Source organism: Perognathus longimembris, chromosome 6 (assembly GCF_023159225.1).
Source record: "Perognathus longimembris pacificus isolate PPM17 chromosome 6, ASM2315922v1, whole genome shotgun sequence".
Taxonomy (NCBI): Eukaryota; Metazoa; Chordata; class Mammalia; order Rodentia; family Heteromyidae; genus Perognathus; species Perognathus longimembris.
In genome coordinates, this window is record NC_063166.1 from 77,560,835 (window position 1) to 77,586,723 (window position 25,889).

General features: G+C 55.8%; 1 protein-coding gene across 21 annotated transcripts in view; it reads right to left on the reverse strand.

The window, feature by feature from the left end:
• The window catches only part of Zmynd8 (zinc finger MYND-type containing 8), an 83,196-nt gene that overhangs the window by 7,188 nt on the left and 50,119 nt on the right, over window positions 1–25,889 (reverse strand). For 18 of the 21 annotated variants that reach the window (XM_048349576.1, XM_048349575.1, XM_048349569.1 and 15 more), the window contains 10 exons: window positions 20,732–21,213; window positions 14,438–14,578; window positions 12,303–12,452; window positions 11,057–11,566; window positions 7,632–8,087; window positions 6,113–6,303; window positions 3,524–3,604; window positions 2,445–2,523; window positions 1,808–2,047; window positions 569–735 (listed from right to left, as the gene is read on the reverse strand). In XM_048349576.1, coding sequence (XP_048205533.1) covers window positions 569–735; window positions 1,808–2,047; window positions 2,445–2,523; window positions 3,524–3,604; window positions 6,113–6,303; window positions 7,632–8,087; window positions 11,057–11,566; window positions 12,303–12,452; window positions 14,438–14,578; window positions 20,732–21,213 — 2,497 coding nt within the window. The remainder of the gene's footprint in view (window positions 1–568; window positions 736–1,807; window positions 2,048–2,444; window positions 2,524–3,523; window positions 3,605–6,112; window positions 6,304–7,631; window positions 8,088–11,056; window positions 11,567–12,302; window positions 12,453–14,437; window positions 14,579–20,731; window positions 21,214–25,889) is intronic. The other 3 variants (XM_048349580.1, XM_048349563.1, XM_048349579.1) reach the window with 1 other exon arrangement.

The window sequence follows — 25,889 nt, forward strand, 5'->3', positions numbered from 1 at the left end:
CGGCCCCGCTAGACCTAGTGTGGCTACTGAAATTAAACTAATTAAAAAAATAAAAAATCACACTGGGCCCGATGGCTCACACCTGGGATCCTAGCCACTCAGAACGCTGAGATCTGAAGGATCATGGTTCAAAGCCAGCCCAGGCAGAAACGTCCCAGTGAGACTTCTCTCTAACCATTCAAAAGCAAGAAACAAGCCGAAGTGGACTGAGCTGTGGCTCAAAAGCCTTGAGCAAAAAAAAGAGCTCAGGGACAGAGCCCCGGCCCTGAGCTCAAGTCCCACGATGGACAAAAGGAACTCGGGTCCTCGTGCACGTAAGCCACCCTGCGAGTGCCTGACGGCCGCCTGTGGCAGGCAGCTCCCGTGCGGCCCGGAGGAGCGAGCATCTCCACCACGGGGCCCTGGGAGGGGCCACGCCCCGGCTGCGGGCGGGCAGGCGGGCGGCCCATTCCTCCCCCTGGACTCGAACTCCGGTCACCCTGGCCACCACAAGCCCATGCGGAACTCACCACCCCGCGGTCTGACCGCCCCGGAGAACCCGTACGGCATGGGGCCCCAAGGTGCTCACCGAGCCGCTGTCCTTGCTCTTCTCGGCCGACGCCTCCTTCTCCTTGGAGGCGCTGGCCGGCTCTGCAGGTGTCGCCTGGGACTGGGCGCTGGCGGAGCCGCCCTGGGAGGACTTGGCTCCTGCGTCGCTGCTCGCTTCGGCCTCGGCCTCTGGCTGTGGGGCGGTGGCTGGGGACACGGGGCCCGGCGAGGCGCGCTCAGACCACGCTGCCCTCCCCGCGGGACCCCGTTCACACCCACGGCCGGGGTGTCCCGGCCCCACCCGGCCGGCCCCCAGGGGCCCCGTCTGTGTGACAAGGTGGATCTGTTCCTCCTGAGCCATTCACGATGGACGTCAATTCCGGAGGGCAAAGATGGCAACCCCACCCATGCAACGGGGGCCACACCACCAGGGCGACGCGACCTGCCACCACACTCCACAGCCGCAAGGTACAGAGAGAACTGGGGGCCAGAGAGGCCCGGGGCCTCTGCACAAGCACCGGACACAAATCCCCAAGCCACGCAACCCCGGGCCCAAGGGCGGAGAGCTGGGGGCAGCCGTGGACATCCGCAGGGACCAGGTGCCGACAGCTCGCTCACGCCCATCATCCCAGCGCCCCTTGCTTTGTAAATAAAGTTTTATTGGCACACGGCCGGCTCTACACTCTTCCTTTCCCTATGAAAAGGGACTCCAATTCTTGAAAGCCGTAAATCAAGTGTTAGCGTGAAAAAGCAACAGTTACCAGGCACTGGGGGCTTATTCCTGTCATCCTAGCTACTCAGGAAGCTGAGACCTGAGGATCATGGTTCGAAGCCAGCCTGGGCAGGAAAGTAGCTGAGACTCTTAGCTCCAACTAACCAACAAAAAAACCCTGGATGTGGCAATGTGGCTCAAGTGGTAGAGACTTAGCCTAGAGCTGAAAAGCTCAGGGACAGCACCCAGGTCCTGAGTTCAAGTACCACAAGTGACTAAAGCAACAGTTCTCGAAGTCAGTGCCACTGATGACTGGGGCCATGTCACGCTGGGTTGGGGTTCCCTGTGTACTATGGGGTGCTTAGGAATACCCCTGGACTGAGAGGAAAGCAAAGGCTATGGGTGTGCCCGTGTAGTCCTGTGAATGGCATCTGCAGTGGTCAGCACGCATGCGCAATGGGGCCGGGCTGGGCTTCCCTTGGCACTGGTCCTGGGGTCCCCATGCCCCGCTCGGCACCCAGGGCCCACCCACCCACTCCGGCCACCCTGGGGGGGCCCCGGCACTACCTGACTGGGTGCAGGACTTCATGTGCTCGGGCCAGTGTGCCTGCTGGCAGGGGTAGTCGCAGTAGCTGGTGTTCCAGCAGCAATAGAAGATGGCCTCCTTCTTGCAATTGGCACACCACTGCTTCTTCTTGGTCTCGTCCACCGCCTGCTGCTTCTCCAGCTCCAGCTGCTTCTTCACCTCAGCGATCAGCCGGTCCCGCTCCTGCTCCAGGCTCTGCCGCATCTCAGCCATGGTCAGCTCTGCAGGGGACGGGGCAGACTGTTCACCTGACCTGCTGACCCATATCCCGACAACCACAGCCTCCCCAAGGGCAGGCCACGTGATCCTCAGAGCCACGCCGCCAAGAGTGCCCGCGCCTGCCCGTCCCCAGCTCGGGGAAGGAGGCGCACAGAGAATCCCAAGCAGGCTTTTTCCTCGGTGTATACTATTCTGCATCATCGTAAAGTTCAACACCACTGAGCCATTCATTCCAAGTCGGGAACCATCTGAACTTTCAGAGAGGAAAGCGGAGCACCCCACACCTCCTTGGCACCTGGCTTGTCCAGGCTGGACCCTCCACGCGGTCCCCAACCCAAGGAATCAAGAGGTTCACACCCAGTCCTGCTCAGGGCGGACCCCAGGGCCAGCCGCACGCACCCAGGTTGTGCTTCATCTCTGAGAGTTCCTGCTGGTGCAGCCACTGGAGCTTCTCGATCTCGATCCTCAGCCTGCGGATCTGGAAGGAGGAGAGCAGGCGTCCGTGAAGGCCACCGGCAAGCCGCACCCCACCCCACAGAGCCCCAACGCTCAGCCTGGCCAAGCGGAAGCAGTGCAGACAGCTGGCCAAGAACTCGGGCAGCCTGGTTCCGCCCTGGGCTCCCCACAGCTCAGCCTACAGGCTGGGGGAATCGGGGTTTGGAAAATCAGGCCGGGGAGGCTGGCTTTTCTTGCCGGTCACCTGACGTTGCAAAGGCCAGTCTCTCTGGACACCAAACATCCGGGGAAAACTCATTTGGGATGAGGACAAGAGACACAGAAGCCGGACAGAGCGGAGGCTCGTGGCGGTATTTAATCAGCACCCACTTGGTTTCTGAGGCCTCACGTCATCACTGAAACTCCATCACACAAATTCTGGGACCGCTCGTGTAGAAAAATTCCAGACGTGGACAAGAGACCCAGGTCCCAAGTTTATAAAAGAAGCAAAACACGTGGTTTCCCGTTTGGCCCAGGGGGTGGGGGTTGGCAGACCCTGCTTTGTGCTTTTTGATTCCAACCGAACTCCATCAGGCCAGGTTGCTGGTGGCTCTCGCTGTGATCCTAGCTATTTAGGAGGCTGAGATCTGAGGATCGCATTTAAAACTAGCCCTGGGGAGAGGTCCATCTGTGAAACTCTTATCTCCAAGGGACCACCAAAAAGCCAGAAGTAGAGCTGTGGCTCAAGCAGTAAAACACCACTAACCTTGACGGCAAAAGCTAAGGAAGAGCACCCGGGCCCTGAGTTCAAGCCCCAGGACCTGCATACGAAAGAAACGAAGTAACCACACAGAGCACATCAAGTCTCCACAGCTTAGGCCACGCGACTAAGGAGAGAGGAGGCTGTCAGCACCCACAGCTAGCACAACCAAGTGGGGTGTTGGAGCCTGACTCTGGGGTTCTGCGGGCCAGCGCCCCATTGCTGCCGCCTCTCTACAGCCCGCAACCTGCTCAGCAAGCAGGAAGCCCCGCGCGCCTCTGACCTCGGCGAGGGTGCTGCCGGTAGTGTTTTTGGAAAGATCGTTGTAAATCTCTGTCATCGTTCCTTTAATCGCGTCCATCATCTGAAAGACAAAACCAGAAAGCATGCAGTGACCACTCTGACTTTCCTGGAGAACAGGGATCAAAACCTGATCTCAGCTCTGGGGGAGGGTGGTCGGTGGGGAGGGGGACACCGCTGGTGTCTCAGGGGAGAGGCCCGGGGTGCAGTGTTGGAGGACAGCTCTGTTACAAGCTGACAACAGCCCCAAGGGAGCTACTGGCAATGAAGCTCTGGGCCAGGCATTGGGGGCTCATGCCTGTAATCCCAGCTACTCATGAGGCTGTGATCTGAGCATCAGGGTTCAAAGCCAGCCTGGGCTGACAAACCCAAGAGACTTGTCATCAGTGAACCAGCAAAAAGTCAGAAGTGGAGCTGTGGCTCAAGTGATCCTTGAACAACAACAACAACAAAAAATGCCAAGTAAGAGTTCAAGTCCCAGCACTCACAACAACCCACCACCATATACTTTGGACACCATTCGCATAACCACACGACTCGCCACTTCCAGTGCACAACAGAATGGCTTTCCAGGACCCGCAAACAGCGCCCAGCTCCACAGAGGCGTTCGGTGCCTCTCGGGCACGCCTCAACACAACAACAGCCCCAGAACACGGCCAATACCGCCCCAGGAGCCCCGACTCCCTCTCCAGCCTCCACCCCTCCGGCAGCCCTCCCTTCCTGGCCAGTTCCTCTCAGGAGGCTCATCTCAACGGCAGCGCGTGCCGGCCTCCCTGGGGACAAAGCTGGGGGCGGCTGTGACGTCAGGCCTGCCCTCCAGCTCAATTCCCGTCGCAAGCGTGCTGTGGATACTGGGGGCTTAAACTCAGGGCGTCAACAGTCCACGAGATAACCGGCTTTCTTCCCTCCTGGGCCCAATCTCAGCCTGCTTGGATAGCCGCGGGCCTCCCTGGTCTTCCAGAACTCTCCACGTCCGTGGGAAGGCAGAGCACATCTGATCAGCATGTCTGAACGCCCTACCATTCCTTCTTTCCATGCGCCCTCTGTGTGCCTCAGTTTCCCCAGGTAAAGAGGAACGAACTACAGTGGCCTGCCAGGGGAGCTCAGGGACGGGGAGGGGATTCTGGGAGAGAAAGATCGGTGCACGGATTCTTGCAGTCACCTGAGCCCACGTGGGCACCCAGCTGCCAAGGCCCCCGGAGACACTAACCCTGAATTCACCCCAAACCAGTGAACACCCGGCCCTCACGAGCCACGGGGCCTGCCAGCTGCTGCCAGCACAAACACGCGCACCCCACGTGGCCCTCGTCCATCTCCACAGACGCCCCGGGTCACCATAAAATCCCCAGGCGCGAGCATTTTTACAAGAAAACCCGAGAAGGCGAAGGCAGGCTGACCGGGGTGGCGCCTGCCGGCCCCGTTAAACCCTCGTGAACCCGCGCCGACGTTCCCTTCCAAACACAGAACCACGTTCCACACTAATGAAGTTCGCCTGGCTGCCAAAACACACAGACGCGAGCTCTGCCCCTCCACGGCGCTCCCCAAAACGTCAGTGCGTTCATTTTTTTTCTAAGAGCCAAGAAAGCATCCATCCCACCGGCCTTTCTGCGCTCACCAGGCAGGCCTCCGTTTTCCCATTTGTAAGTAAACCGCTTGAACTGCATCAATGAAAGGGAGGAAACGGGGAATAACTAGAGGCAGAGCCACTGGAGCAATCGCAGACGCCTCTCTAAATCAGTAATTTAAAAAATCACCCATCAATTTTATGACAAGGCCTTTTTGTGTGTCTACCAGCGCTGGGGCTTGAGCTCGGGGCCTGCGTGCTGTCCCTTAGCTTTAGCTCAAGGTTGGTGCACTGCCTATGGAGTTATGCCTCCAACTTCCAGCTTTTCTAGTTAATTCGAGACAAGAATCTCATGTGAACTATTTCCAGAAGAAACATCAACGTGTCAGGCTAGAGGTGTGGCTCAAGCACTGGACACTGAGTTCAAAACCTGAAAAGTGAACAAAAAACAATTAAAAAAAGGAAGGAAGGAAGGAACAAAAGGGGGCAGGAGGGAGGAGGAAAAGGAAAAAAAAAGGAAGACGAATAGAAGGAAGCTGGGTGCTGGTGGCTCACGCCTGTCATCCTAGTTACTCGGGAGGCTGAGATCTGAAGATCACAGTTCAAAGCCAGCCCGGGAAAGCCCGTGAGACTCACCGCCAACGAACCACTAGAAAGTAGGAAGTGGCGCTGTGGCTCCAAGTGGTGGAGCACTCACTGGCCTTAAGCAAAAAGAGCTTAGAGGGCTGGGGATATGGCCTAGTGGCCAGAGTGCTTGCCTCGTATACATGAGGCCCTGGGTTCGATTCCCCAGCACCACATATATAGAAAACGGCCAGAAGTGGCGCTGTGGCTCAAGTGGCAGAGTGCTAGCCTCGAGCAAAAGGAAGCCAGGGACAGTGCGCAGGCCCTGAGTTCAAGCCCCACAACTGACCCCAAACCAAGAACGACGAAGGAATACAGAACAACACGGTGTGTTGACTGGCGCTGACTGGTGCGGCCCGGCTCGGGTCAGCGGCCTTCACTCGCCTTGCTCGTGTACTTGGCGATGTCGGCGGCGACGTCGGCGGAGGCGGTGGCGATGGGCAGGTCGGCGCTGATGGCGGTGGCCAGGGAGCTGGCGGAACCCGAACCGCTGACCAGGGACGAGGGCTGTGTGCTGGTCACCAGGGTGATGGTGGACGTGGACGGGCTCTGCGTGACTTCCTTCTGCTGCACAGCTGGAAAGGCAAAGGGTCCTGGTCACCCCGGCCGCAGGGGAAGGGACTGTCCCCCTCCCCGCACGACGTGAGCCCCTCCACTGTTACCCAGCAAGCTTTGCGACGTGCGAGGCACGATCCCGCTGGACTGGACCACAGCCAGGCCTCAACTTCACGCTACCAAGACTCAAAAGGATACAGCCATCACTAGGCGCTGACGGCCACATGGCAGGGGGACCCCTGACCCCCAGAACAACACACCTGAGAAAAAAAACTGCTTCCAGCCCACCAGGAAGATGGGCCCATCTCCTACGACCCTCAGGAAGACGGGTGCCTGACTTTATACTGAACACGTCAGCAAGCCCGCAGGGGTCACACACGGACGGATCCCCGCGGTTTTCTCACTCTGCCGAGCCCCTCCACCTCTCCTCTCCCTCATGCTACATGCTGGCTCTGCACACAGCATAGCCGACCCTTAGTTTATATTGGATTGTATTTGGTGCCGGGACTGGGGCTTAAACTCTGGGGCTGCTGCTATCCCTAAGCTTCTTCCCTCAAGGTTAAAGCGGTTCCCACTTGGGCCGCAACCTCCATTTTAAGCTTTTCAGGGGTCAACTAACTGGACTTTCCTGCCTAGGCTGGGTTCAAAACCACTCTTCTTAGACCTCAGCCTCCTGAAATGCTGCATACGATACAGGTGTGAGCCACTGGCGCCTGGCTTGAACCCTTATTTCTAAGGCAACCTTCCCATCCCCTGCTTGTTCTCCCAAATCATGGCAAGAGGCCCACGCACGTGCACAAGGAAACTTACACTCACGGCAGCAACACAAGAAACGACACTAAATTAAAAATTAATAATAAAAAAAAACAACCTGGAAGCAACTAAATGCCCACAGATGATGAATGCTTTCATCAAGGGCCGGATGCACTAATACACACAATCTCCAATGCATGCCGAGGGGTGGGGGCAAGGAAGCATGAACATCACCATTTCTAGGCTTTAGAACAAGGATGAAATAAAAAGAGGGGGGAGGGGGATGAGCTATCTGATGGAGTCACATATATATGTGTAAATATATATATATATGCACACATGCATGGAGAAGCAGTTCCTGCCGGTGGGCCCGAGAGGACGTGGAATGGAAGGCGGCGGATGGAGGGGGACACAGTGCGTGTGGTCCACGTCTTAGTGACGGACATGTCCCCCGTTCGTGACACGAAAGGGGGCAGGTGGCAAATGGGTGCTTAACACTAAGGCCGGTGGGGGGGTGGGGGATGGGGGGGCTGCGATCTGCAGGCGTGCAGGGCACGGGGCGGGGCCGGCCGAGGTCCCGCGCGGCAGGCCGTACCTTTCACGGCCTGTCTGGTCTGATATCTGGTCCCCTGCGCGGGCTGCGGCGGCGGAGGCGGCGGCGGCGGCTGGCGCTGCATCTTCTGAATGTGCCACTTTGGGGAGGACGTTTGAAACTTACTTGAGGCGTTCCACACGACCCGCTGCACGGCCGGGGCGGTCTCCTTCGGCAGCAGGGGCCTCTGCTTTTTCACCGGGCTTCCCGTGACCGCCGAGGTGGCCGGCGCTGGCACCGTGACACTGGACGTGCTGGTGCTGCTGTTGCTGCTGCTGGTGGTGGTGCTGTTGCTGCTGTTGTTGTTGCTGCTGCTGCTGCTGCTGCTGCTGCTGCTGCTGCTCGTGGTACTGGCGGGGACCCCGGCCGCAGGGGCCTGGGTCGCAGAGCGGGTGAGCACCGGCGTGTCGGGGGGAGACTGGCTACCGGCCGTCGTGGACGGGGGCGCTTTCCCCCCACCTGCAGCCCAGGGGAAACAAACACAAAGGTCATGGCACTCAGACCAAGGCTAAATAAAAAGCCAGGTGCCCGCAACTCACACCGGGAAGCCTAGCCGCTCAGGAGGCTGAGATCTGAGAGCACGGTTCAAAGCCAGCCCCGGCAGCCACGTCCCCGTGGAGACTCTGACCTCCAATGAACCACTCAAAAACCAGACGTGGCGCTGTGTGGCTCAAGTGGTAGAGTGCTAGCTTCGAGCTCAAGAGGCTCAGGGACAGAGCCCAGGCCTTGGATTCAAGCCCTAGGCCTGGCTAAAAAAAAAAAAATTTATTTTAATTTATTTTATTTAATTATTATTTTAATGAATTATTTTATTTAATTATTTTAATTAAAACAAGTAAATAAACAGAAGTTACAATTTTTAATGTGGAAAAAAAAAAAAGAAAGAAAATACCCAAGGCAGGGACGCAGGAGGTCAGCACACAGCCCACCATGCAGGGGAGTGAGGTCTCCCTATATTTCACCTCCACTCAGGAAGCTTCCTGGGACTCAAGGAGAGGGGAGGGGGCGGGGGGGGGGGAGGAGACCCAGCCCGCCAACTTCACAGGGCCACCAACCGGAGGAGGAGGCCGCCCAAATATCAGGAAAGGACCAGTCACAGCCAGCCAGAAGACAAAGCCAAAGTCAGAGCCAGGAAGCGGGCCTCCCCAAGGCCCAGTGAACCACCTCCCAGAATGCAAAGCGTCTCCCCGCCCCCTTTCCACATGCCCCAGGGCAAAGGCTGTGGAGGTGCCCAGAACTAGATAGAACTAGAAGCCAACTCCAAAAGGAATTCAGCCCTGGCCTCAACCTCCCCCCCACCCCCACCCCGTGTCAACATAATCACAGCAAAGGATGGAGTCTGGCTTTACTTTCCCTTGTACAGTTCCTACCCAAGGCTTTTGGGGGGAGGGGGGCATTCTGGGTTTCTATGGGGGTCCTCAGGGCCTTGTGCTTGCTAGGCAGGTGCTCCGTGGCTTCGTGCGGTCAAATATCTGGGATCACAGGTGTACCTTCTTCCATGAAACTTCCACACCCTCAACATTCCAGTACTTTACTTTTTCTGGGTGCCCAGTGGCTCACACCTGTCATCTTAGCTACCGAGGAGACTGAGATCTGAGGATCATGGTTAGCTAGCACCACTGGCAGGAAAGCCTGTGAGATTCTTATCTCCAATGAACTACCACGAAATCTCAAGCGGAACAAGGGGCGGAGCACCAGTCTTGAGGATGGGGGAAAAAAAAAAAAAAGAAAAAAGCTAAGGAAGCCAGGTACTCGTGGTTCACGCCTATAATCCTAGCTACTCTGGAAGCTACAGATCTGAGGATCACAGTTCAAAGCCAGCCCAGGCAGGAAAGTCCGTGAGACTCTCATCTCCAGTCAACCACCAAAAAGAAGCTAGGAGTGAAGCGGCGGCTCAAGTGGTAGAGCACCAACCTTGAGCAAAGAGAGCCGTGGACAGCACCCAGGCCCTGAGTTTAGGGCCCAGGACCAGCACTCCTCCTCCAAAAATAAATAAATAAATAAAACTCATTGAATAACTCAAGAAGTTGCTTTTTTTCCCATTTGCTTGTACTGCTAGGAAGCTCAGAGCCCAAGCGGCAACTCAACTTTGCTAACTGACCGTGAGAACAGCAGATATGTTTGTCTCCAACCTGGTCCCAGACGTCTCCTCATCCCACCTTCGCTTCACTGCCTCCAGCTTCCAGTTTACAGAGCCTCGTTCCTCTGGAGGAAGACTGGGCCTAAAACCTACCAATCCAAAGATCTGTTGCAAGGCCACCCACAGCTAGGCACCTCCAGAAAGCTTCTGGAACAAATGCCGTCCAACTGCACACACACACCACACCATCTGCGACGCCAGGAGGCAGCTCGGGACTGGTCCGCCATCAACCCTCTGCCCTCCTGAGAGCCACAAGCAGCCCAATCAATCTCTTCCCTAGCACAGCGGAGCGGTGCCTCGGGACTTTGTCCTGAGCCACTGGGCTGTGGACACCCAGGCATATAGACTAACCGCACTCCAGGGTCTGGATGAGAAGTCTCGTTCTGTGCTCTGTCAGGAGTCAGGCTCAGTTAACGAATGCTGAAGCCTGCTAGCTGTCCCTTCCCTCCTCACACAGGGGCCTGGGGTTTCATGACTTCCACCTCCACTGGGCCCCTTCAGCGCATTTTTCTTTCCCCTGGCCTCTCCCAGCCACCAGGTAATAACTTTGTGGGAGGAAGGGCAGGAGGAAGAACTGAGAGTCAGCACTCCCAGCCTCAGGGCCTCCCCGCTGGCTCTGAATACAATGAAAGGGGCAGGGCCTGCTCACCCTCTGCCATCCCCCTCCCCCCCATCTTCAGGCACAGCGGCCATAGGGCAGGTGCTGCCGCCCCCTAGTGGCCGGAGGACCACGATGCTCCTAAGTCACAATCCTGCAGGGCGAAGAGGCACGGAAGTCACCTTGGGTCCCCTTCCAGTGCCCCCCCCCCCCAGCCCTGGGGCATCCTGTCTACACACACCGGGTAGCTAGGAGGCGGGGCAGCCTCAAGTGAGGACAGGGACAGACCTTTGATACACACACACACACACACACACACACAATTCAAACAATTTTAGGAAAGGAACGAATGCCCAGGAAAAGCAACAGCTCAGACTAAAAAACATCAGATTAAGCCGGAAGTGGCGCTGTGGCTCAAGTGGTAGAGTGCTAGCCTTGAGCAAAAATAAGACAGGGACAGGGATCAGGCCCAGAGTTCAAGCCCCAGGACTGGCAAAAACAAAACAACGGGGTTGGGGGGGTGGGGAGGCTAGGCAGGTGCCCTATCCAGCCTGGGCCTGGCCCTGGCCTGGTCTTTCACCAGACAGGGAGTCTTGCAATGGTGCTAGCCCGGCTCGGCCTAGCTCAGGGAGACCCAGCGCCTCGATCCCACAATGCACTGGGATTCTGCACAGGGCCATGCCCACTTACCGTCCTGCTTGGGGGAGGGCTCCTTGGGCTCCTTCTTGTTTTTGCGACCCTCCCGCCCGGCATGGTCATCTCCCAGGTCTATGACAAGCTCGCTCTCGGAGTCGGAGTCCAGGCCCAGGTGCAGCGTCGGGGAGTCCGTCTCTTCCTTGCCCTTCAGCTTCTCCTTGGCGGGCGCAGGCGAGGGTTTGGCTTTGTCCGCCAGGTCCGTGGGGGACTCGGGGCTGGCCTTGTCCTTCGGCGGCGCCGCCTCTGCTTTCTCGCCCGGCGGCGAGGCGCTCTTCGCCTCCTCCTTGACCTCCACGGGGTTGGGGGCTTTGGGCTTCTTCTTGGCCGCGGCCAGCTCCCTGTCGGGCGGGCTCCCTTCCTTGTCCTCTTGCTCCCCGGGCTCCGGCTTGGACTTGGGGTCGTCCTCGCTGAGGTATTCACTGTCGCTGCTGTCCGACTTCTCCGAGTCCTCCGAGTCGCTGGGCTCCACGGCGGTGTAGACGTCCTCCGAGATCTCGTGGATGCCTGTGAGCCAAAAGGAAAGCCGGCCTGCTGGCACTCGCCAGAGAACAGGACGCAACGGGGGCAAGCACCTCCCGTGACCCATGCTACTACCATAAGAAAACATGACTTGGAGCCTGGAGGCCTGGCTCAGCGGGTAGGGCGCTAGCCAGTGAGCGAATATGTCAGCTATGGAGTCCCAGTCCTAGTCCCAGACCAGAAAAACAACAACAGTGAAGAACAAAAAGAAAACAAATCTCAAATGGTACCCCCAGGCCTGGCAGGGTCACCAGAGTCCACTGACAGAACCTGAGCCTGCAAAGGGCCTGGGCTATTCAGTTCTAAAAACTTGGGACCCACCTACCCCCAGGGGTTTAACTCACGCAGAGCTAAGTCCCCCCTCATGGACAACAGTATACACCTGAGGAGTGTTTCAATCCTTCCCCACCTGCCCCCAGCACAAGTGCCCCAGGGCAATTAGGCACCTGGGATAGTGAAAGGGCGTTCAGGGGAGGCTTCTGAGAGGAGGGGAGGCCTGCACTGGGCCCGAGCCACATCCTGAAGGAGGGAGAGAGGCCTCCACGCACCCCACCGGCATGCACAGTTTCGGGGCAGCCTCACCAAAAACTAAGCACTGATGTGATCAGAGAACCCTGCTGAACCATGAACCAGAAAACCCCGCGAGGGGGTTCCCTCTACACGGCGTGAAGGACGGACGGGAGCGAGGGGCCCGCGCCAGGGCCGGAGGCCGCACACGTACCCAGCTGCGCCTTGCAGCTCTCGATGGTCTTGTCCAGGTTCAGCTGGAAGCGGCTTCGGATCTGCCGCTTGGGCGAGATGAGCGGGACGGGGGCCGCCTGCTGCACCGCCTCGCTCAGCTCCTTCAGGTCCATCTCCGCTTTGCTGCGATCTGCAAGGCACCAGGGGCGGTCAGAGCGGCGGGGGGCGGGGGGGGGGACGACAGGGGAGGACACACCACCCAGCTGCGGGAGGGCAGAGCCAGGAGGGACGCACACCAGGAAGCCGCAACTACCTGGTGGTTCACCCCATCAACTCCCATCACCCACTCACCCCCAACGCCGGGGCTCTGGAAGATGGGAGGCTGTGCTGGGCAGCTGGACAGTTTCCCCGGGTGAGTGGACAGGCCAGCCCCCGGTCCAACATCACCAAGGGTTCTCCAAGGTCAATGCCGCACGGGGCTCGTTCTCTACACCAGCAGACACGGCGGCACCTGCCAGCCAGAGGTGGGGGGATGGCTCCCCCAGGCCCCCCAGAGGCCACGACTGGGCCAGGCTGCCTGCCCATCAACATCGGCTTGGTTTTGATCTCGGTTGACCCAGCCCAAGGTTCAAATGAGAAAAGGAGGGGAGAGATGAGGGGGGCACCTCCAGCCTGAGTGTGTGTGTCATCTGGAGGATAGCGTTACACAGAAGGTTCATCCTACATACAAACCAGGGGGCTGGCAGGTGTTCCCAGGTAGGAACCCACGTCGCCCAGCTCCCAGCAGAGGCGGATTCCCAAGGATCAGCGAGCTTCCATTTCCTGAACCCATTCTCACCCCTTCTGCTGCCTGCTCTACAGCCCCACACCACTAGAAGGCAGCAGGCCGCCAGGGCCCAGGACATGGGGGTGGGGGAGGGGAGAGGGGGGCGCGGCAGAGCATCTGCTCCATCCCCAGCACGTGCCCGGGAGACCTAGCAGACCTTCCGCGTGTCAGGGGTTGAAACCCAGCCCACAAAACATCCCAGAGCTTTTATTCAGTGACCATGAGGCAGGAGACATGGAGCCTCGTGGAGCCAGGACAGGGACCCTCCGTGTCCCCAAGCCCCCCCTGCCGGGCGCACCCACCGCCACGCCCGCCTCATCAGGTGCCCCCGCCCAGTGCATGGCCCAGCAGCGCAGGAGGTGCCAGGCGGCCACCCCACGGGGCTGTTCCTGCCAGCATGATTGGCAGAGAGGAAATGTCACGGTGAGGGCAGGCCGCCTCCACACAACACACGCCTTCTGATCTGACAGGGTCTGGAGGTGGGAGGCACCCGAGAAAAAGAAAACCAGATTTGGGGGGGAAACGAATGTTCCCAAGGCAGCAAATGGGTCTCCTCCCACTTCAGTGAGCACCCCGCAAACCACTGTGAACCGGGGCTGTACTGACTGATCTCCACCATCCCTCCTCCTACCTCCCTCTTCCTCTTATAACGATGCTTTTCCACCCCTCCTCTATCGAGTGGAGCTGTGGCTCAAACTGGCAGAACACCAGCCTTAAGTGAAAAAGCTGAATCACACACCAGAAAAGAATTAGGGAAACCATATACCCCAGTGAATTGAGCATAAAAAAGGTGAGTCAGCTGGGCACCGGTGGCCCATACCTGTTATCCCAGCTACTCAGGAGGCTGAGATCTGAGGATCCAGGTTTGAAGCCAGCCTAAGCTAAAAAGTCCCTGTGAGACTCTTACTTCCAATTAATCACCAGAATACTGGAAGTGGCGCCGTGGCTCAATGTGGTAGAGTGCTCGCCTCGAGTACAAAGAGGCTCAAGAACAGCACCCAAGCCCTGAGTTGAAGCCACACAAAAACTGACGAGAGAGGAAGAGAGAGAGGAGCTCATGAAACGCGTCTGTGATGTATTGGGGAGGGGAGGGGGGATCTGGGAATCAAGGGCAGTCATCTTGCCGACCTTGATGTAAGGCAAACCCAAATGAAATGACTGAGCCAAGGAGCCGCAGGAAATCCCTAGGCCCTGCTCCTTCTCTGTGAACTTCCTTCTCCTTCATCACTTATATCTTTACTATCCTCTGCACGGGTTAAAGAGTTCAAGGTTCAAAAAAGAAGGCAGACACTGCAGCCTGCAGAACCGGTCCCCGCCGCTGCAGAGACACTTCCAACAAAGCCACTGACCCAGGTTGAGGTTCAGGATGCTGCCGGTGGTGCAAGGCCTTTCCACCTTCGTCGCCACGGACGCCGAGGCTTGGGGAGAGAAAGGTTTCGGGCTCCCGGACAGGCTCCCCGCTTGGCCGGCCTTCGTGGACGTTGGAGAAGCTGAAAACAAAATGCCTGACCGTTAGAAGCCAAGTCTACAAAGCCATGAACAAGAAACGTGGTCAGGTGTGGGCTTGGAGCGAGGAGGGGAGGGCAGGTGTGAAACGTACACGTGGTTCCGCTCCAGCGAGCGCATCCCGGCCTCACGGACAGGTGGGGCCGTTTTCTTTCCAGAAAAACATTTCTCTCCCACTGTGAAAATGTGCAAGCCACACGAAGTGGGCCCCCTTGGTTGTTCCATTCAACCCAAAGCTCTAAGACAAATCGGCTAAGCTGCCACTGAAATTGGTTTGGCCCATCCGCGGGCGTAAATCTCAAAATAAACGGTGATGGAACCAGAACATCCCCGTCCAGATGTGGCGACGGGCAGCCGGGCTCATAAAAGGCCTGTCATCGGCCTGGGGGAGGAGGACGGGGCTTGCACGCACAGCTGGCAGCGGCTCCCAGGCTGCAGGAAGCCACGCTCACCAGCAGGTGGCGCGCGCGAGAGAGGAGACACAAGCGTTCAACCACCACACCTGTCCAGACTTCACTTTCACTGAGAATGGAGACCAAAGCATTCATTTCACCAAAAACAAGCATTCAGGAGCCTCCTCAGGCCCCCTGGGGTCACACCTCTGGGCCCTCTTACAAACACAACTGAGGGGGAGACAGGAGATCTGAAGCAAGGGGGAGGGGGAGGGAAAGGGGCACAGGGACGGGAGATGTGGACAGCCTGTCCTCCGTGGGTCCTCGCGTGGGGCTGGGGTGGTCCTATCGCCATTCCAACCGCCGTACCCGAACACACAGACCCACGATACTTGTTACACCAAGAAACTGACCCACACAGGACATCATTCGAGACACACTGCCAAGGAAACCTCTCCTGTGAGAGTGTCTTAAATAATTCACACAGAAGCTAAAAATACCCACGGAATGAACTCGGTGGGTGGACTGAAGACTGGAGCCTTTCTCCTTGCAAGCTCGGGAGCAAACCAGCAAAGCCGAGAGGGAGAGAGGGAGGGATGGCTTCTCTCTGCGCGCCACCTCTCCAAGCGGATGCAGGAGAGGCAGGGAGACAAAGCCTGAGCCGGGCACCCAGAATCCCACACCCAACCTTTAAAAAGTACCATTTCTTCTAGAACATTTCTTCTCAAATATTCTGCATTTTTGAGGGAGGGAAAAAAAGTGATGCAAAAATCAAACATGAAGCCCGAGGAAGCTAAAAGACGGGTGCTCAGCAATTGGATTTCCATCACCAGTGCTAACAGGTGGGCGACACTGAGGAAGAGGCTCTGTGTGCATAAAACACCGTGCGGGATGGCAACTCCTCTGTACAACTACTTAAAGAAAATGAAATTATTTTTTAAAAAAAAGCACGAGCTATGAACTGTGGTTCTCGGCAGGGTCCCCCGGGGAAAGCAGGCGATGTCTGGGGCGAGGTCGCCGGTCACAGCTAAGTGTGCTGTTGGCATGGAGTGGGTAAAGGCTGGAGAAGCTGGTCTAACTTCCCACAGTGCCCAGGCGGTTACCCAGCCCGAAGGTCGAGTGCTAGGCTCGAGTCCTCGCTCTACACCACGTAGGCGTCTGCAAAAGCAGAACGGCGTTGGGAATGCTCGTTTCCATTAAACTCTGAAACGCATGCCAATCCTTTCATAAAGCCATAAATCTCACCCAGAGGAAGAACTAATTGCCTTTGAAGTCAAATAATTTAATCAAGATTTTACACTTTGATGTACGAGTCACAAGTGTGGGCTAAATCGCACCATTTATTATCTGCAGTTGCAAAATCCCAGCCCGCGCTAACTGTGTGTGGGGCTGAACTCCAGACCCGCGAGACTTGGTTCCACGCGAGAACAGAATCCTCCTGCGCACAGCCTCCGCACGCTGGATGGGGGCATGACTCACGACAAACTCCCTGAACTTACAATCACCTCGCACACAGCCTGCACGGAACCAGGCACTGGTGGCTCACGTCTGTAATCCCAGCTACTCAGGAAGCTGAGATCTGACAACCACAGTTCAAAGCCAGTCTGTGGGGGAGAGTCTGTGACTCTTATCTCCAATGAGCCTCTAAAAAGTCAGAAGTAGAGCGGTGGCTCAGGTGGTAGAGCAGTAGCCTTGAGCAAAACTGCTTGCCCTGAGTTCAAGCCCCAGTGCTAACGCCAAAACAAAACAAAAACACCAACCCTGCATCTGAGGGTTGAGGATGGACAAACGACACTTCTAGAAATGCTGCCTGGCAGGGTTTTTAACATGGAAATCAACTCAGAAAACATGCATACGCTGCCAGGCACAATCCCAGCTCTTCAAGAAGCCGAGGCAGGAAGACCCCTTGCACTCAAGTGTTCAAGACTAGGCCTGGGGGGCTGGGGATATGGCCTAGTGGCAAGAGTGCTTGCCTCATATACATGAAGCCCTGGGTTCAATTCCCCAGTACCACATATATAGAAAATGGCCAGAAGTGGCGCTGTGGCTCAAGTGGCAGAGTGCTAGCCTTGAGCAAAAAGAAGCCAGGGACAGTGCTCAGGCCCTGAGTCCAAGGCCCAGGACTGGCCAAAAAAAAAAAAAAAATTCACAAACAAAACTCCATGAGAGGGCTGGGGTTATGGCCTAGTGGCAAGGGTGCCTGCCTCATATACATGAGGCCCTGGGTTCGATTCCCCAGCACAACAAACAAACAAAACATGAGACTCTTATCTCCAACAAACTACTCAGAAAAGCCGCAAGTGGTGCTGTGGCTCAAAGTGGTAGAGCGCTCGCCTGGAGGGAAAAACCTCAGGGACAGCACCCGGGCCCTGAGTTCAAGCCCCACAACTGGCGTCAAAAAGAAAAAGAGTTGTTATTCCCAGCTCAAGAGTCACTGTGTATAATAAGGTGGGGTATCTGAGGGCTCCCTGAGAGAGAGATCCGAACTGCCTCGCAACTTGGAGTCCACTTTCCCACTTGGAAAGAACGCACCACAGGAAAAGCTCAAGGAATGACCGGATCTAACTCGGGCAGCCCGGGGAGAGCGCGCCACGGGTCAGGGCACACGGGGAGCGGCGAGCGCCTCTCTGCAGCTCTTTTCCGACATCATACAGGAGACCAGACTTGCCGGCACGCCTCCCATATCTCACGAGGAAGCAGTGTGACCCATGCGCATGGGCAGAACCCACTTAAGTAACAGGTGCAATCTGCTCACCCAGCCCCTTGGCTGGCTCTCCCCCCCCCCCCCCGCAATCTCACGTCAGCCTGGTCCCCACATGAGTACTTAAGATCACCAGGCTCCGTGATCTTTTTCCCCCAGTCCAGGGTCTTGAACTCTGGGCCTGGGCGCTGTCCCTCAGCTCTTTTGCTCGAGGCTGGCGCTCTACCACTTGAGCAACGGCTCACCACTACCGTTTTTTTGGTAGTTTATCGGTAGTTTCCTGGCGGCTGACTTTGAACCTATCTTCAGATCACAGCCTCCTGAGTAGCTGGGATTACAAGCATGAACCATAGGTACAGCTGACTTTACTTTTTTTTATCTCAACATTCCTTTGTGACAGCAAGGTATTGGTTTTTTTTTTAAGGGGGGGGGGAAGCATATAAAAATGCCTTCCCTTCCTCCTTAAGAATTGCCCACTATGGAGCCCTTAGGCTGAGAGCCAGGCCTGGGGAAGCTGTCCCCATTCATATTGATGACTCGTTGGGTATCCTGAAGACCAGAACAGGTTGGGGAGGCCTCTGTTCCGGCCGGAGCCCTGATTAGGGGAGAGCAGAACCTAATCCACTAGGGCCATGAAGGATTGCGGTGGGAACGCTCTAAGAGCAAGGAGCTTCTCAGAAGCTGAATTCCATTCTGCAGAGGAATAGACATACACAAGACTGGGCTGCTTGGGAAGGAAGGAAAGGTTCTAAGCCTCCTACTTACGGACTAACTCACGTCTGTGTGAGGTTCATGCTGCCGCCCTCACAACTTCTGTGGTGGGAAGCTAGCCCTGGGGTTCTCCCAACCCGAGATGTGACCATCTCTTCTCCGTGACACACACCCCCTCCCTCCCAACTTGGTGGAGCCTGGGATTTATTTAGTACAGCCCTGTTCCCCTTCCACTAAGTGCTAACACCACTGCTACCAATAGGGGGCAGCAGGGGGCAGGGGGAAGGCCGGGCCGGGCCTGGGCACCTCCCTCACACAGAGGCCTTCAGAGAGTCTCTCAGCTCCAGGGGACACTGGGGCTCTAATAGAGAGGCTGGCCACCTTGGACCCGGACCCACGAGCTAACAAGGGCCACACCTTGGAACTCTGAGGAGGGGAGCGGGGAGCCAATAGAATAATGGATCTTAAAACGTGGAACATGCACGAATCTGCAAATGTCAATGTCCAACAGCCAAGTTTGAGTGGGATTCAGGCAGCCATTGTGGATCATCTTAAGAAAGACCCAGAAAGCCCACAGCGCTTCCAAGGGACAATCTGTAAGAATAAAACAATTCTCAGCCCAGTGTCTCCTGTTGCTCCCATCCATAATCCAAAAAGAGCTCAGGGACAGCGCCCAGGCCCCGAGTTCAAGCCCCACAACAGAGGAAGGGAGGAAGGGAGGGAGGGAAGGAAAGAAGGAAAGGAAGGAAGGGCAAGCCAGCCAGCCTTTCAGGAAGGGAGGACACAGGCTCACAAAGGTAGTTCCTGCCCAAGTCACCAGGTCTGTGTTGCCCAAGCTCCAAGCTCACACAAGGGAGAAGCAGTCTTGGGGGTGGGGGGGGGGGCGCGCACCTGGTTTTGCCTTTCACATGGAATGAAAGCTGCTCACTGAAGACACAGGGGGAAACTGAAACGCTGTCACCACGAGCCATGTCAACCCTCAAACCAAAGAAAGCCCCATTGCTCAACTGTGGATGGGAGGACACAGACCCAAGTCCCAGGTCGCCCCAAAGGCATGCGAGGGCAGCTAGGTGCGGCACTGAAAACAACCCCAACAGAAACTGGGGGAACCCTCAGTGCACAGCACACCGGGGGCTTGGAAGTCTCTAGAAGTCCTGATGTTTCCTGACAGAAAAGAGGGAAGGAAGCTTAACCAGCCGGTAGCTCACACCTGTAATCCTAGCTACTCAGGAGGCTGAGACCTGAGGATCATGGTTCAAAGCCAGCCGAGGCAGGAAAGTCCATGAGATTCTTCAACTAATCATCAAAAAGCTGGAAGTAGAGCTATGGCTCAAGTAATAGGGGCAAAGCAGCTCAGGCCCCGAATTCAAGCCCTAAGACCAACTCAATACACACACACACAACTGTTGGGTTCAATTTGGCAATATATTTCCCTCATTCTAGAAATATTCTAAGACATCTGACCTCACACTGAACAAATGGAGATAAGGTCCCACTCAGGATGAAGCCCAGGCTGGCCGGGGGCTCACAACGCTCCTGACCCTGCCACCCCAGTGCCCCGAATGGAGGTATGCATCATCACGCAGGGACGCAACAGTGCTTCAGTCCATTTTGCCAACATCTCTCATTTGCTTTCCCTTCTGGTGCAGACATGTGATTAGGCCCCGCTGCGGAATGACCAGCAGCGGGGAAGTACTTGCAACGCCAGGCGCTGCTCTCGGCCGTCCATGTGTATGGACTCATTTATCCTTACCAGGATCTACAAGGGCCCAGACACATGGCATGGCTGTCATTCTAGCACTCAGGAGGCTAAGGCAGGAGGATGCAAGTTCAAGGGCAGCCTTGGCTACACAGGAGGACCCTGTCTCAAAACAAAACCAACGGGCTGGGAATGTGGCCTAGTGGGAGAGTGCTTGCCTTGAATACATGAAGCCCTGCGTTCGATTCCTCAGCGCCACATATACAGAAAAAGCCAGAAGCGGCGCTGTGGCTCAAGTGGTAGTGTGCTATAGCCTTGAGCAAAAAGAAGCGGGCGACAGTGCTCAGGCCCTGAGTTCAAGCCCCAGGACTGGGAAACACAAAAACCAAACACCAGCCTGTGACCATCACCAGGCTCCAGATGAAGAAACAAGCCATAAAGCTGCCAGGTTCCATGGAGAGAGCGGAAGGCCTGGAAGGAGACCGGCATCCGGGGGCCTCCAGCAGTCCAACTCGGCACATCTGTAAGCGCTAAAGCGCTCCCCAGCCTGAATCAGACCCCACAGATGTGGCACCAAGGGCGGCCACCTGGGTCTAGGCCTCCTCGGCCCCGCCCCGCGCCACCCGGTGCCAACCTGTGCTCTTGTCAAGGAAGTCCATGGACTCCTCACTGGCGCTGAAGTGGCTGGACGTGGCCTTCTTGTCGGCGTCCGGCTCCACGTCAGAGCCCGTGTGCACCGAGGAGTTCGTGCTCATCGGGGACCTGGGCATGTCCGACAGGGAGATGCGGCGGCCCGTGGTCCCGCTCAGCATGGCCTTGCCCATCAGGATCTTGGGCGAGGCTGTCATGTCGAAGTTGAGCTTGACCTTCTCCTGCTTGTCGAGCTTGGCGGTGCCCGCGCTGGGGTTGCTGGGGTCCAGCAGCATTTGGTACTGGCTGTTGGGCGTGTAGGGTGTCCTGAACGGAGAGTAATTAAAGACCCCGAACTTCCGGCGGATATTGTCCACGTAAACCTCCATCTCCTGCATGGCGCTGTTGAAGATGCTTTTAGTCTTTTTCACAGAAAAAGGAATTTCTTTAGACATGAGGTAGCAATTATTTATTGGAACCCAGGCCCTAGAGGAACAAAAGAAGAGAACTCAAGTCAATTTTAATTTCTAAGATGTCTGTGTGTGGTGGTACTGGGGCTTGAACTCAAGGCCTCTCATTTCCCTTCCCCTTTATACTCAAGAAGGGCACTCTACCACTTGACCAACAGCTCCACTTCTACTTGGTGGTTAAATGGAGATAAGAGTCTCATGGACTTTGCTGCCTAGGCTGACTTTGAACCGTGATCCTTACATCTCAGTGTCTTGAGTAGCTGGAAATACAGGTTATGAGCCACGGGCACCCAGCTTGTTTTTTTTTTTTTTTTCCTTTTCTTAGGACAAACCAATTTTAGCCTAGCATGCCTGCTAAGATTCTTCAATGCATATCCTTTTTAAATAAGTGACTTGGTTTGAATAATTATACATAACCCACTTAATGAATATAGTCTGCCATAAGGAAATAGCATGAGCAGCAGAACCAAGCAAGGATGTGAAAGGCGCCACAGGCCTGGTTATGTTAATCCAGAAAGAGCACAAAAATCCCTTTGGTTCTCAGCCAGAGGAGAATAAGAAGGGCTCCCGATCTGTACCCTCCATTGTATGTACCCCAAGGACAGAACTGCCCCCCAGAACCCACTAAGGGGCACAGAGTTCTCGGAAACTGCACAGCCCTACTTGTAACAGGAGAGCTTGTTTGCGTGGTGCTCTGGTGTGATTTGTGAGAAGCATTCACTATGCAGCCCGGGCTGACCTCACTGCATCCTCCTGCCTCAGCCTCCCAAGGGCAGAGTGCTGAGATTACAGCCATGCGCCACCACACCCATCAGGATCTCTTTTGTTTGTCTCGGCTTTATGGCTGCTTCATGCTTACTAGACAGGTGCGCTCATGCGGCTCCAGCTGTTGAACTTGGGATCATTCATACAGCAGCCTTTCATCTTTGGGAGCACAACACCCACCAAGTTCTGTCTTCCTCCTGTCAGTACCCTACTGTGGGAGGGGCAGGGACCCCCAGAGTGGCAGAGCCAATAGGAGACATCCACACTTAATTGTGCCAACACTTCCGGTTCACCAGCCTGACCCTGGTTTGCAGCTGTCATCTGCTGGGAACATGCTTCTCCCAAGGGGCGTTTGGGTTTCTGGGGACACAACCGATGCCCGTAGGGGAAGAAAGTGGGGTGGGAGCCAACAGAGTAGAGATCAAACGGAGCCCAAGGCGTGTCAGCTACTGTATATCCAGCATGGTCGGGTGGGGGTCTGGACCCTGCCCTGCCCGCTTTCCCAAGTTCTCAAGAGAAACAGACAGCAGGCTTCTCGTGTCATACCTCACCCTTCTTCAACCACCACCACTGACTTCCTGCTTTCCATAAAAAATAAGGCCTGACCCCAAGGCAGAAGAAGTCAGCATGGAGACTGGATGATTGTTCCTGAACACAGCAGAAATAGCTAGCTGTTCTCTTGAGAGTCCCTGGAATCAGCCCATCTCTCATGCGTCCCAGAGCTTCCCATCTGCCAAGACCTGGAGACCGGGCTACCCAGCCGGTGCTCCTTCAGGTGAGGAGGCGGGGCCGCAGCCCTGTGGCTCTTCATCCTAGTGGGTGGGAATGAGGGTGGGCAGGACCCCGCGGAGGCAGCCGGTGACCCCAGGACTGCAGCAGGCAGCAAGGTCTCAAGCGAGGATGGCCCTCATCCGGGCAAAGTGGAGAACAAAAGTAAATAAATAGAGGCTGTGGACGAGCCTGAGCCAGTGGGAGCCCGGACACCGACTGCCCAGCCCATGGCCGGTCCCTTGCTTCCTCCCAGGTTCTGAAGTGCCTTGGCAGCAACGTAAGCATTTCTCTTCCTTAGAACAGACCCGGGAAATACTTAAGAGGAAAGTGGATTCATCTTACTGTACAATGCACCTGGGAGGGGCAGGTCTACTGTAGAACACTCTGCAGAGTTGCCCTGGCTCAGTTCCAACCTGCCTGGCTCCACCCCAGCCAGCTGAGCAAACCCTGGGCAAGGCATTGCCTTCTCTGGGCTTCAGTTTTCTTGGAAAGCCAAGGAGAAAAAAAAAAAACAAAACTCAGTTCTTAGCCAGGAGCTGGTGGCTCACACCTGTGATCCCAAACTACTCAGAAGATTGAGCTCTCAGGATCAGGGTTCAAAGCCAGCCCAGGCAGGAAAGTCTATGAGACTCTTGTCTGCAATGGACGACAAAAAGGAAGGAAGTGGCAGTGTGGCTCAAGGAGTAGAGCATCATTAGTCTTGGGCAATCCAGACCTTGACTTGAAGCCTTAGAACCAGCACCAAAAAAAACCCAAAACTTTAAAAGCAGTCTCTTATTTCCTAGTACATCCGTGCCCACCTGCCGCCCACAAACTCAGGCTTACAAGAATAAATAGGAATATTAAAAACTTCGTACCAAAAAAAAAAAAAAAGGCGGTTTCTACACAGTACACGCGGGGAGCAATATCAGATTTATTCACGAAGTTCTCCAAGCATATGAGAAAGCAGGAGCTGCTATGCAGGAGCTGTGTTTTTACATAGTGGCGTGCAATGCATCCAAATAAAACAGAAATGGGGGGGGGGGGGAGGAAGCCATTTCTTCTAAAAGACAAAAGGCCATTCGGAAGATGCCTGCCCAGGCACACACCAGGGGTGACCAGCCAGACCATTGCCTTGACCTGCTCACCTAACACAAGCTCCGCCCTTCAGTGACCCGGGTGCAGGTGGTCATGCGTGTCAGAGGACCGCTCCGGAAGCAGGGCGCATGCGCACACTGGCGCATCCGCAACCTCGGCCTCGCAGGAGGCAGGACGCATGCGCAGACAGGACGCATGCGCACACTGGCTCCCGCCTCCTCACCCAGTGATGGACACTGCTGTCTTTCTAATAGGTAAAGGTCTGGCTTCCTCTAGCTCCTGTCCACAAATGAGGGTTGACCCGCCAAGCGTTTGGCCTGTTCTTATTTTGTGTGCTATAGCGCTGAGGTTAAACTCAGGCGAGTTCTGCGAGCTAAGCAATCAGCACAGCCACTTCGGCCACACCCCTACCCAGGGGTCTTCATTTTGTGTATGAAGCAGGGAGGGTCTCAAGCCCCTGTCTGCCCCAGACTGGCCCGGCACACCCGATCCTTTCCTGGATCACAGGCATGCAGCACCACAGGGCCGCTGAAGCATGGTTGGGGAATGACCTCTGAAAACAGCTTCAGCCTTTGTAACCTGAGAGCGGGAAGGAATGAGGGCCCTGCAGGGAGGTCAGCACAGGGACAGGGTCAGCCCTACTATTTGAACATGGCCACGCTTCCACACTTTCTGCTGCTTAACTGGAGATTAGAGTCTCTGGGACTTCCCTGTCCTGGCTGGCATTGAACTGCAAACCTCAGGCCTCAGCCTCCTGAGTAGCGAGGGGCAGGCCAGCTACACAGTGTGCTAGCTACCCTACAGAGTAAGAAGCTAAATCATCACTGGGCGCTGGTGGTTCACGCCTGCAATCCTAGCTACTCAGGACGCTGAGATCTGGGGACTGAAGTTTGAAGCTAGCCAACACAGGAAAGTCCCAGAGACTCTTATCTCCAATTATCCACCAAAAAGCCAGAAGTGGAGGTGTGGCTCAAGTGGCAAAGCTCAGGGACAACCCAGCTCACCTCCTGAGGGAAAGAGCAAGTCCACCTGCTTCCTGCTCACAATCACAGCCCTGGCCAATACCTCAGGCTGAGCAGGCACCAAATGAGTAGTTTTACCTGTGCTAGGACTAGGACTTGAACTCAGGGCCTTGGCACTGTCCCTAACCTTTTCCCTCAAAGTTGGCACTCTACCGCTTGAGCCACACCCCCAACTTCAGCTTTAAAAAAAAAAAAATTGATTAGAGCTAAGAGCCTGACTGACTTCCCTCCCTGCTTGGGCGGGCTTTGAACCTCCATCCTCCGATCTCAGCCTCAGCCTCAGCCTCAGCCTCCTGAGTTAGTAGGATTACAGGCGTGAGCCTGGCTGAAAGTACTCTTCTCTAGTCTGCAAAATCTCCAGCAAAATCTAACCAAGTGCTATTTTAGATGTTGGTTTTACTTTTAGAATGTAAACGGTATTTCCTGTTTATGCTGGGTGAGTATATAATTTGACTTTATGTATTTAAATAGTCCCCTCTGGCACTTGCATGCTCCAACTGCTTGGAAAGGGGGTGTGAGGCTTTGAGAGAGGCCTTGCCTCTTCTAATTAAACAGAACTTGCTTAGAGGGAACTGGGGGGGGGGGGGGGGGGAGCCATGTCAGTCTACCGGCACACAGGGGCTGCTGCCATTAGCTGGAGGAGAGGGGAGGGCAGAAGGCGGGGGGTGGGGGGCTTATGCCTGTCAAAACAGGATCTCCTTATAATTTCCCATTTTTGCTACAGAGAAAAGGGAACAGGAGGGAACTGCTTTGCATAATGGCAGGAGATTCATTTATTGGCAGGCTGGGAAAATACTTCCGATCCCTGAAAGCATTATTTTGAAAAGCAATTTGCTCAGGTTTAATTTACTCCAGGAAAAGAAAAAAGTGTGTGTGTGTGTGTGTGTGTGTGTGTGTGTGTGTGTTTGCCAAGCAGCGCTTAAAATAGCCACAGAACTCACTCCCACGCTGGTTTCCATCAACACAACCATTACATTACGTTATTTTCTAACATACCTGAAGAAATTAAAGCCTGCACATTGGACTTAACATAGCACAGGAAAATATTTTACAACTA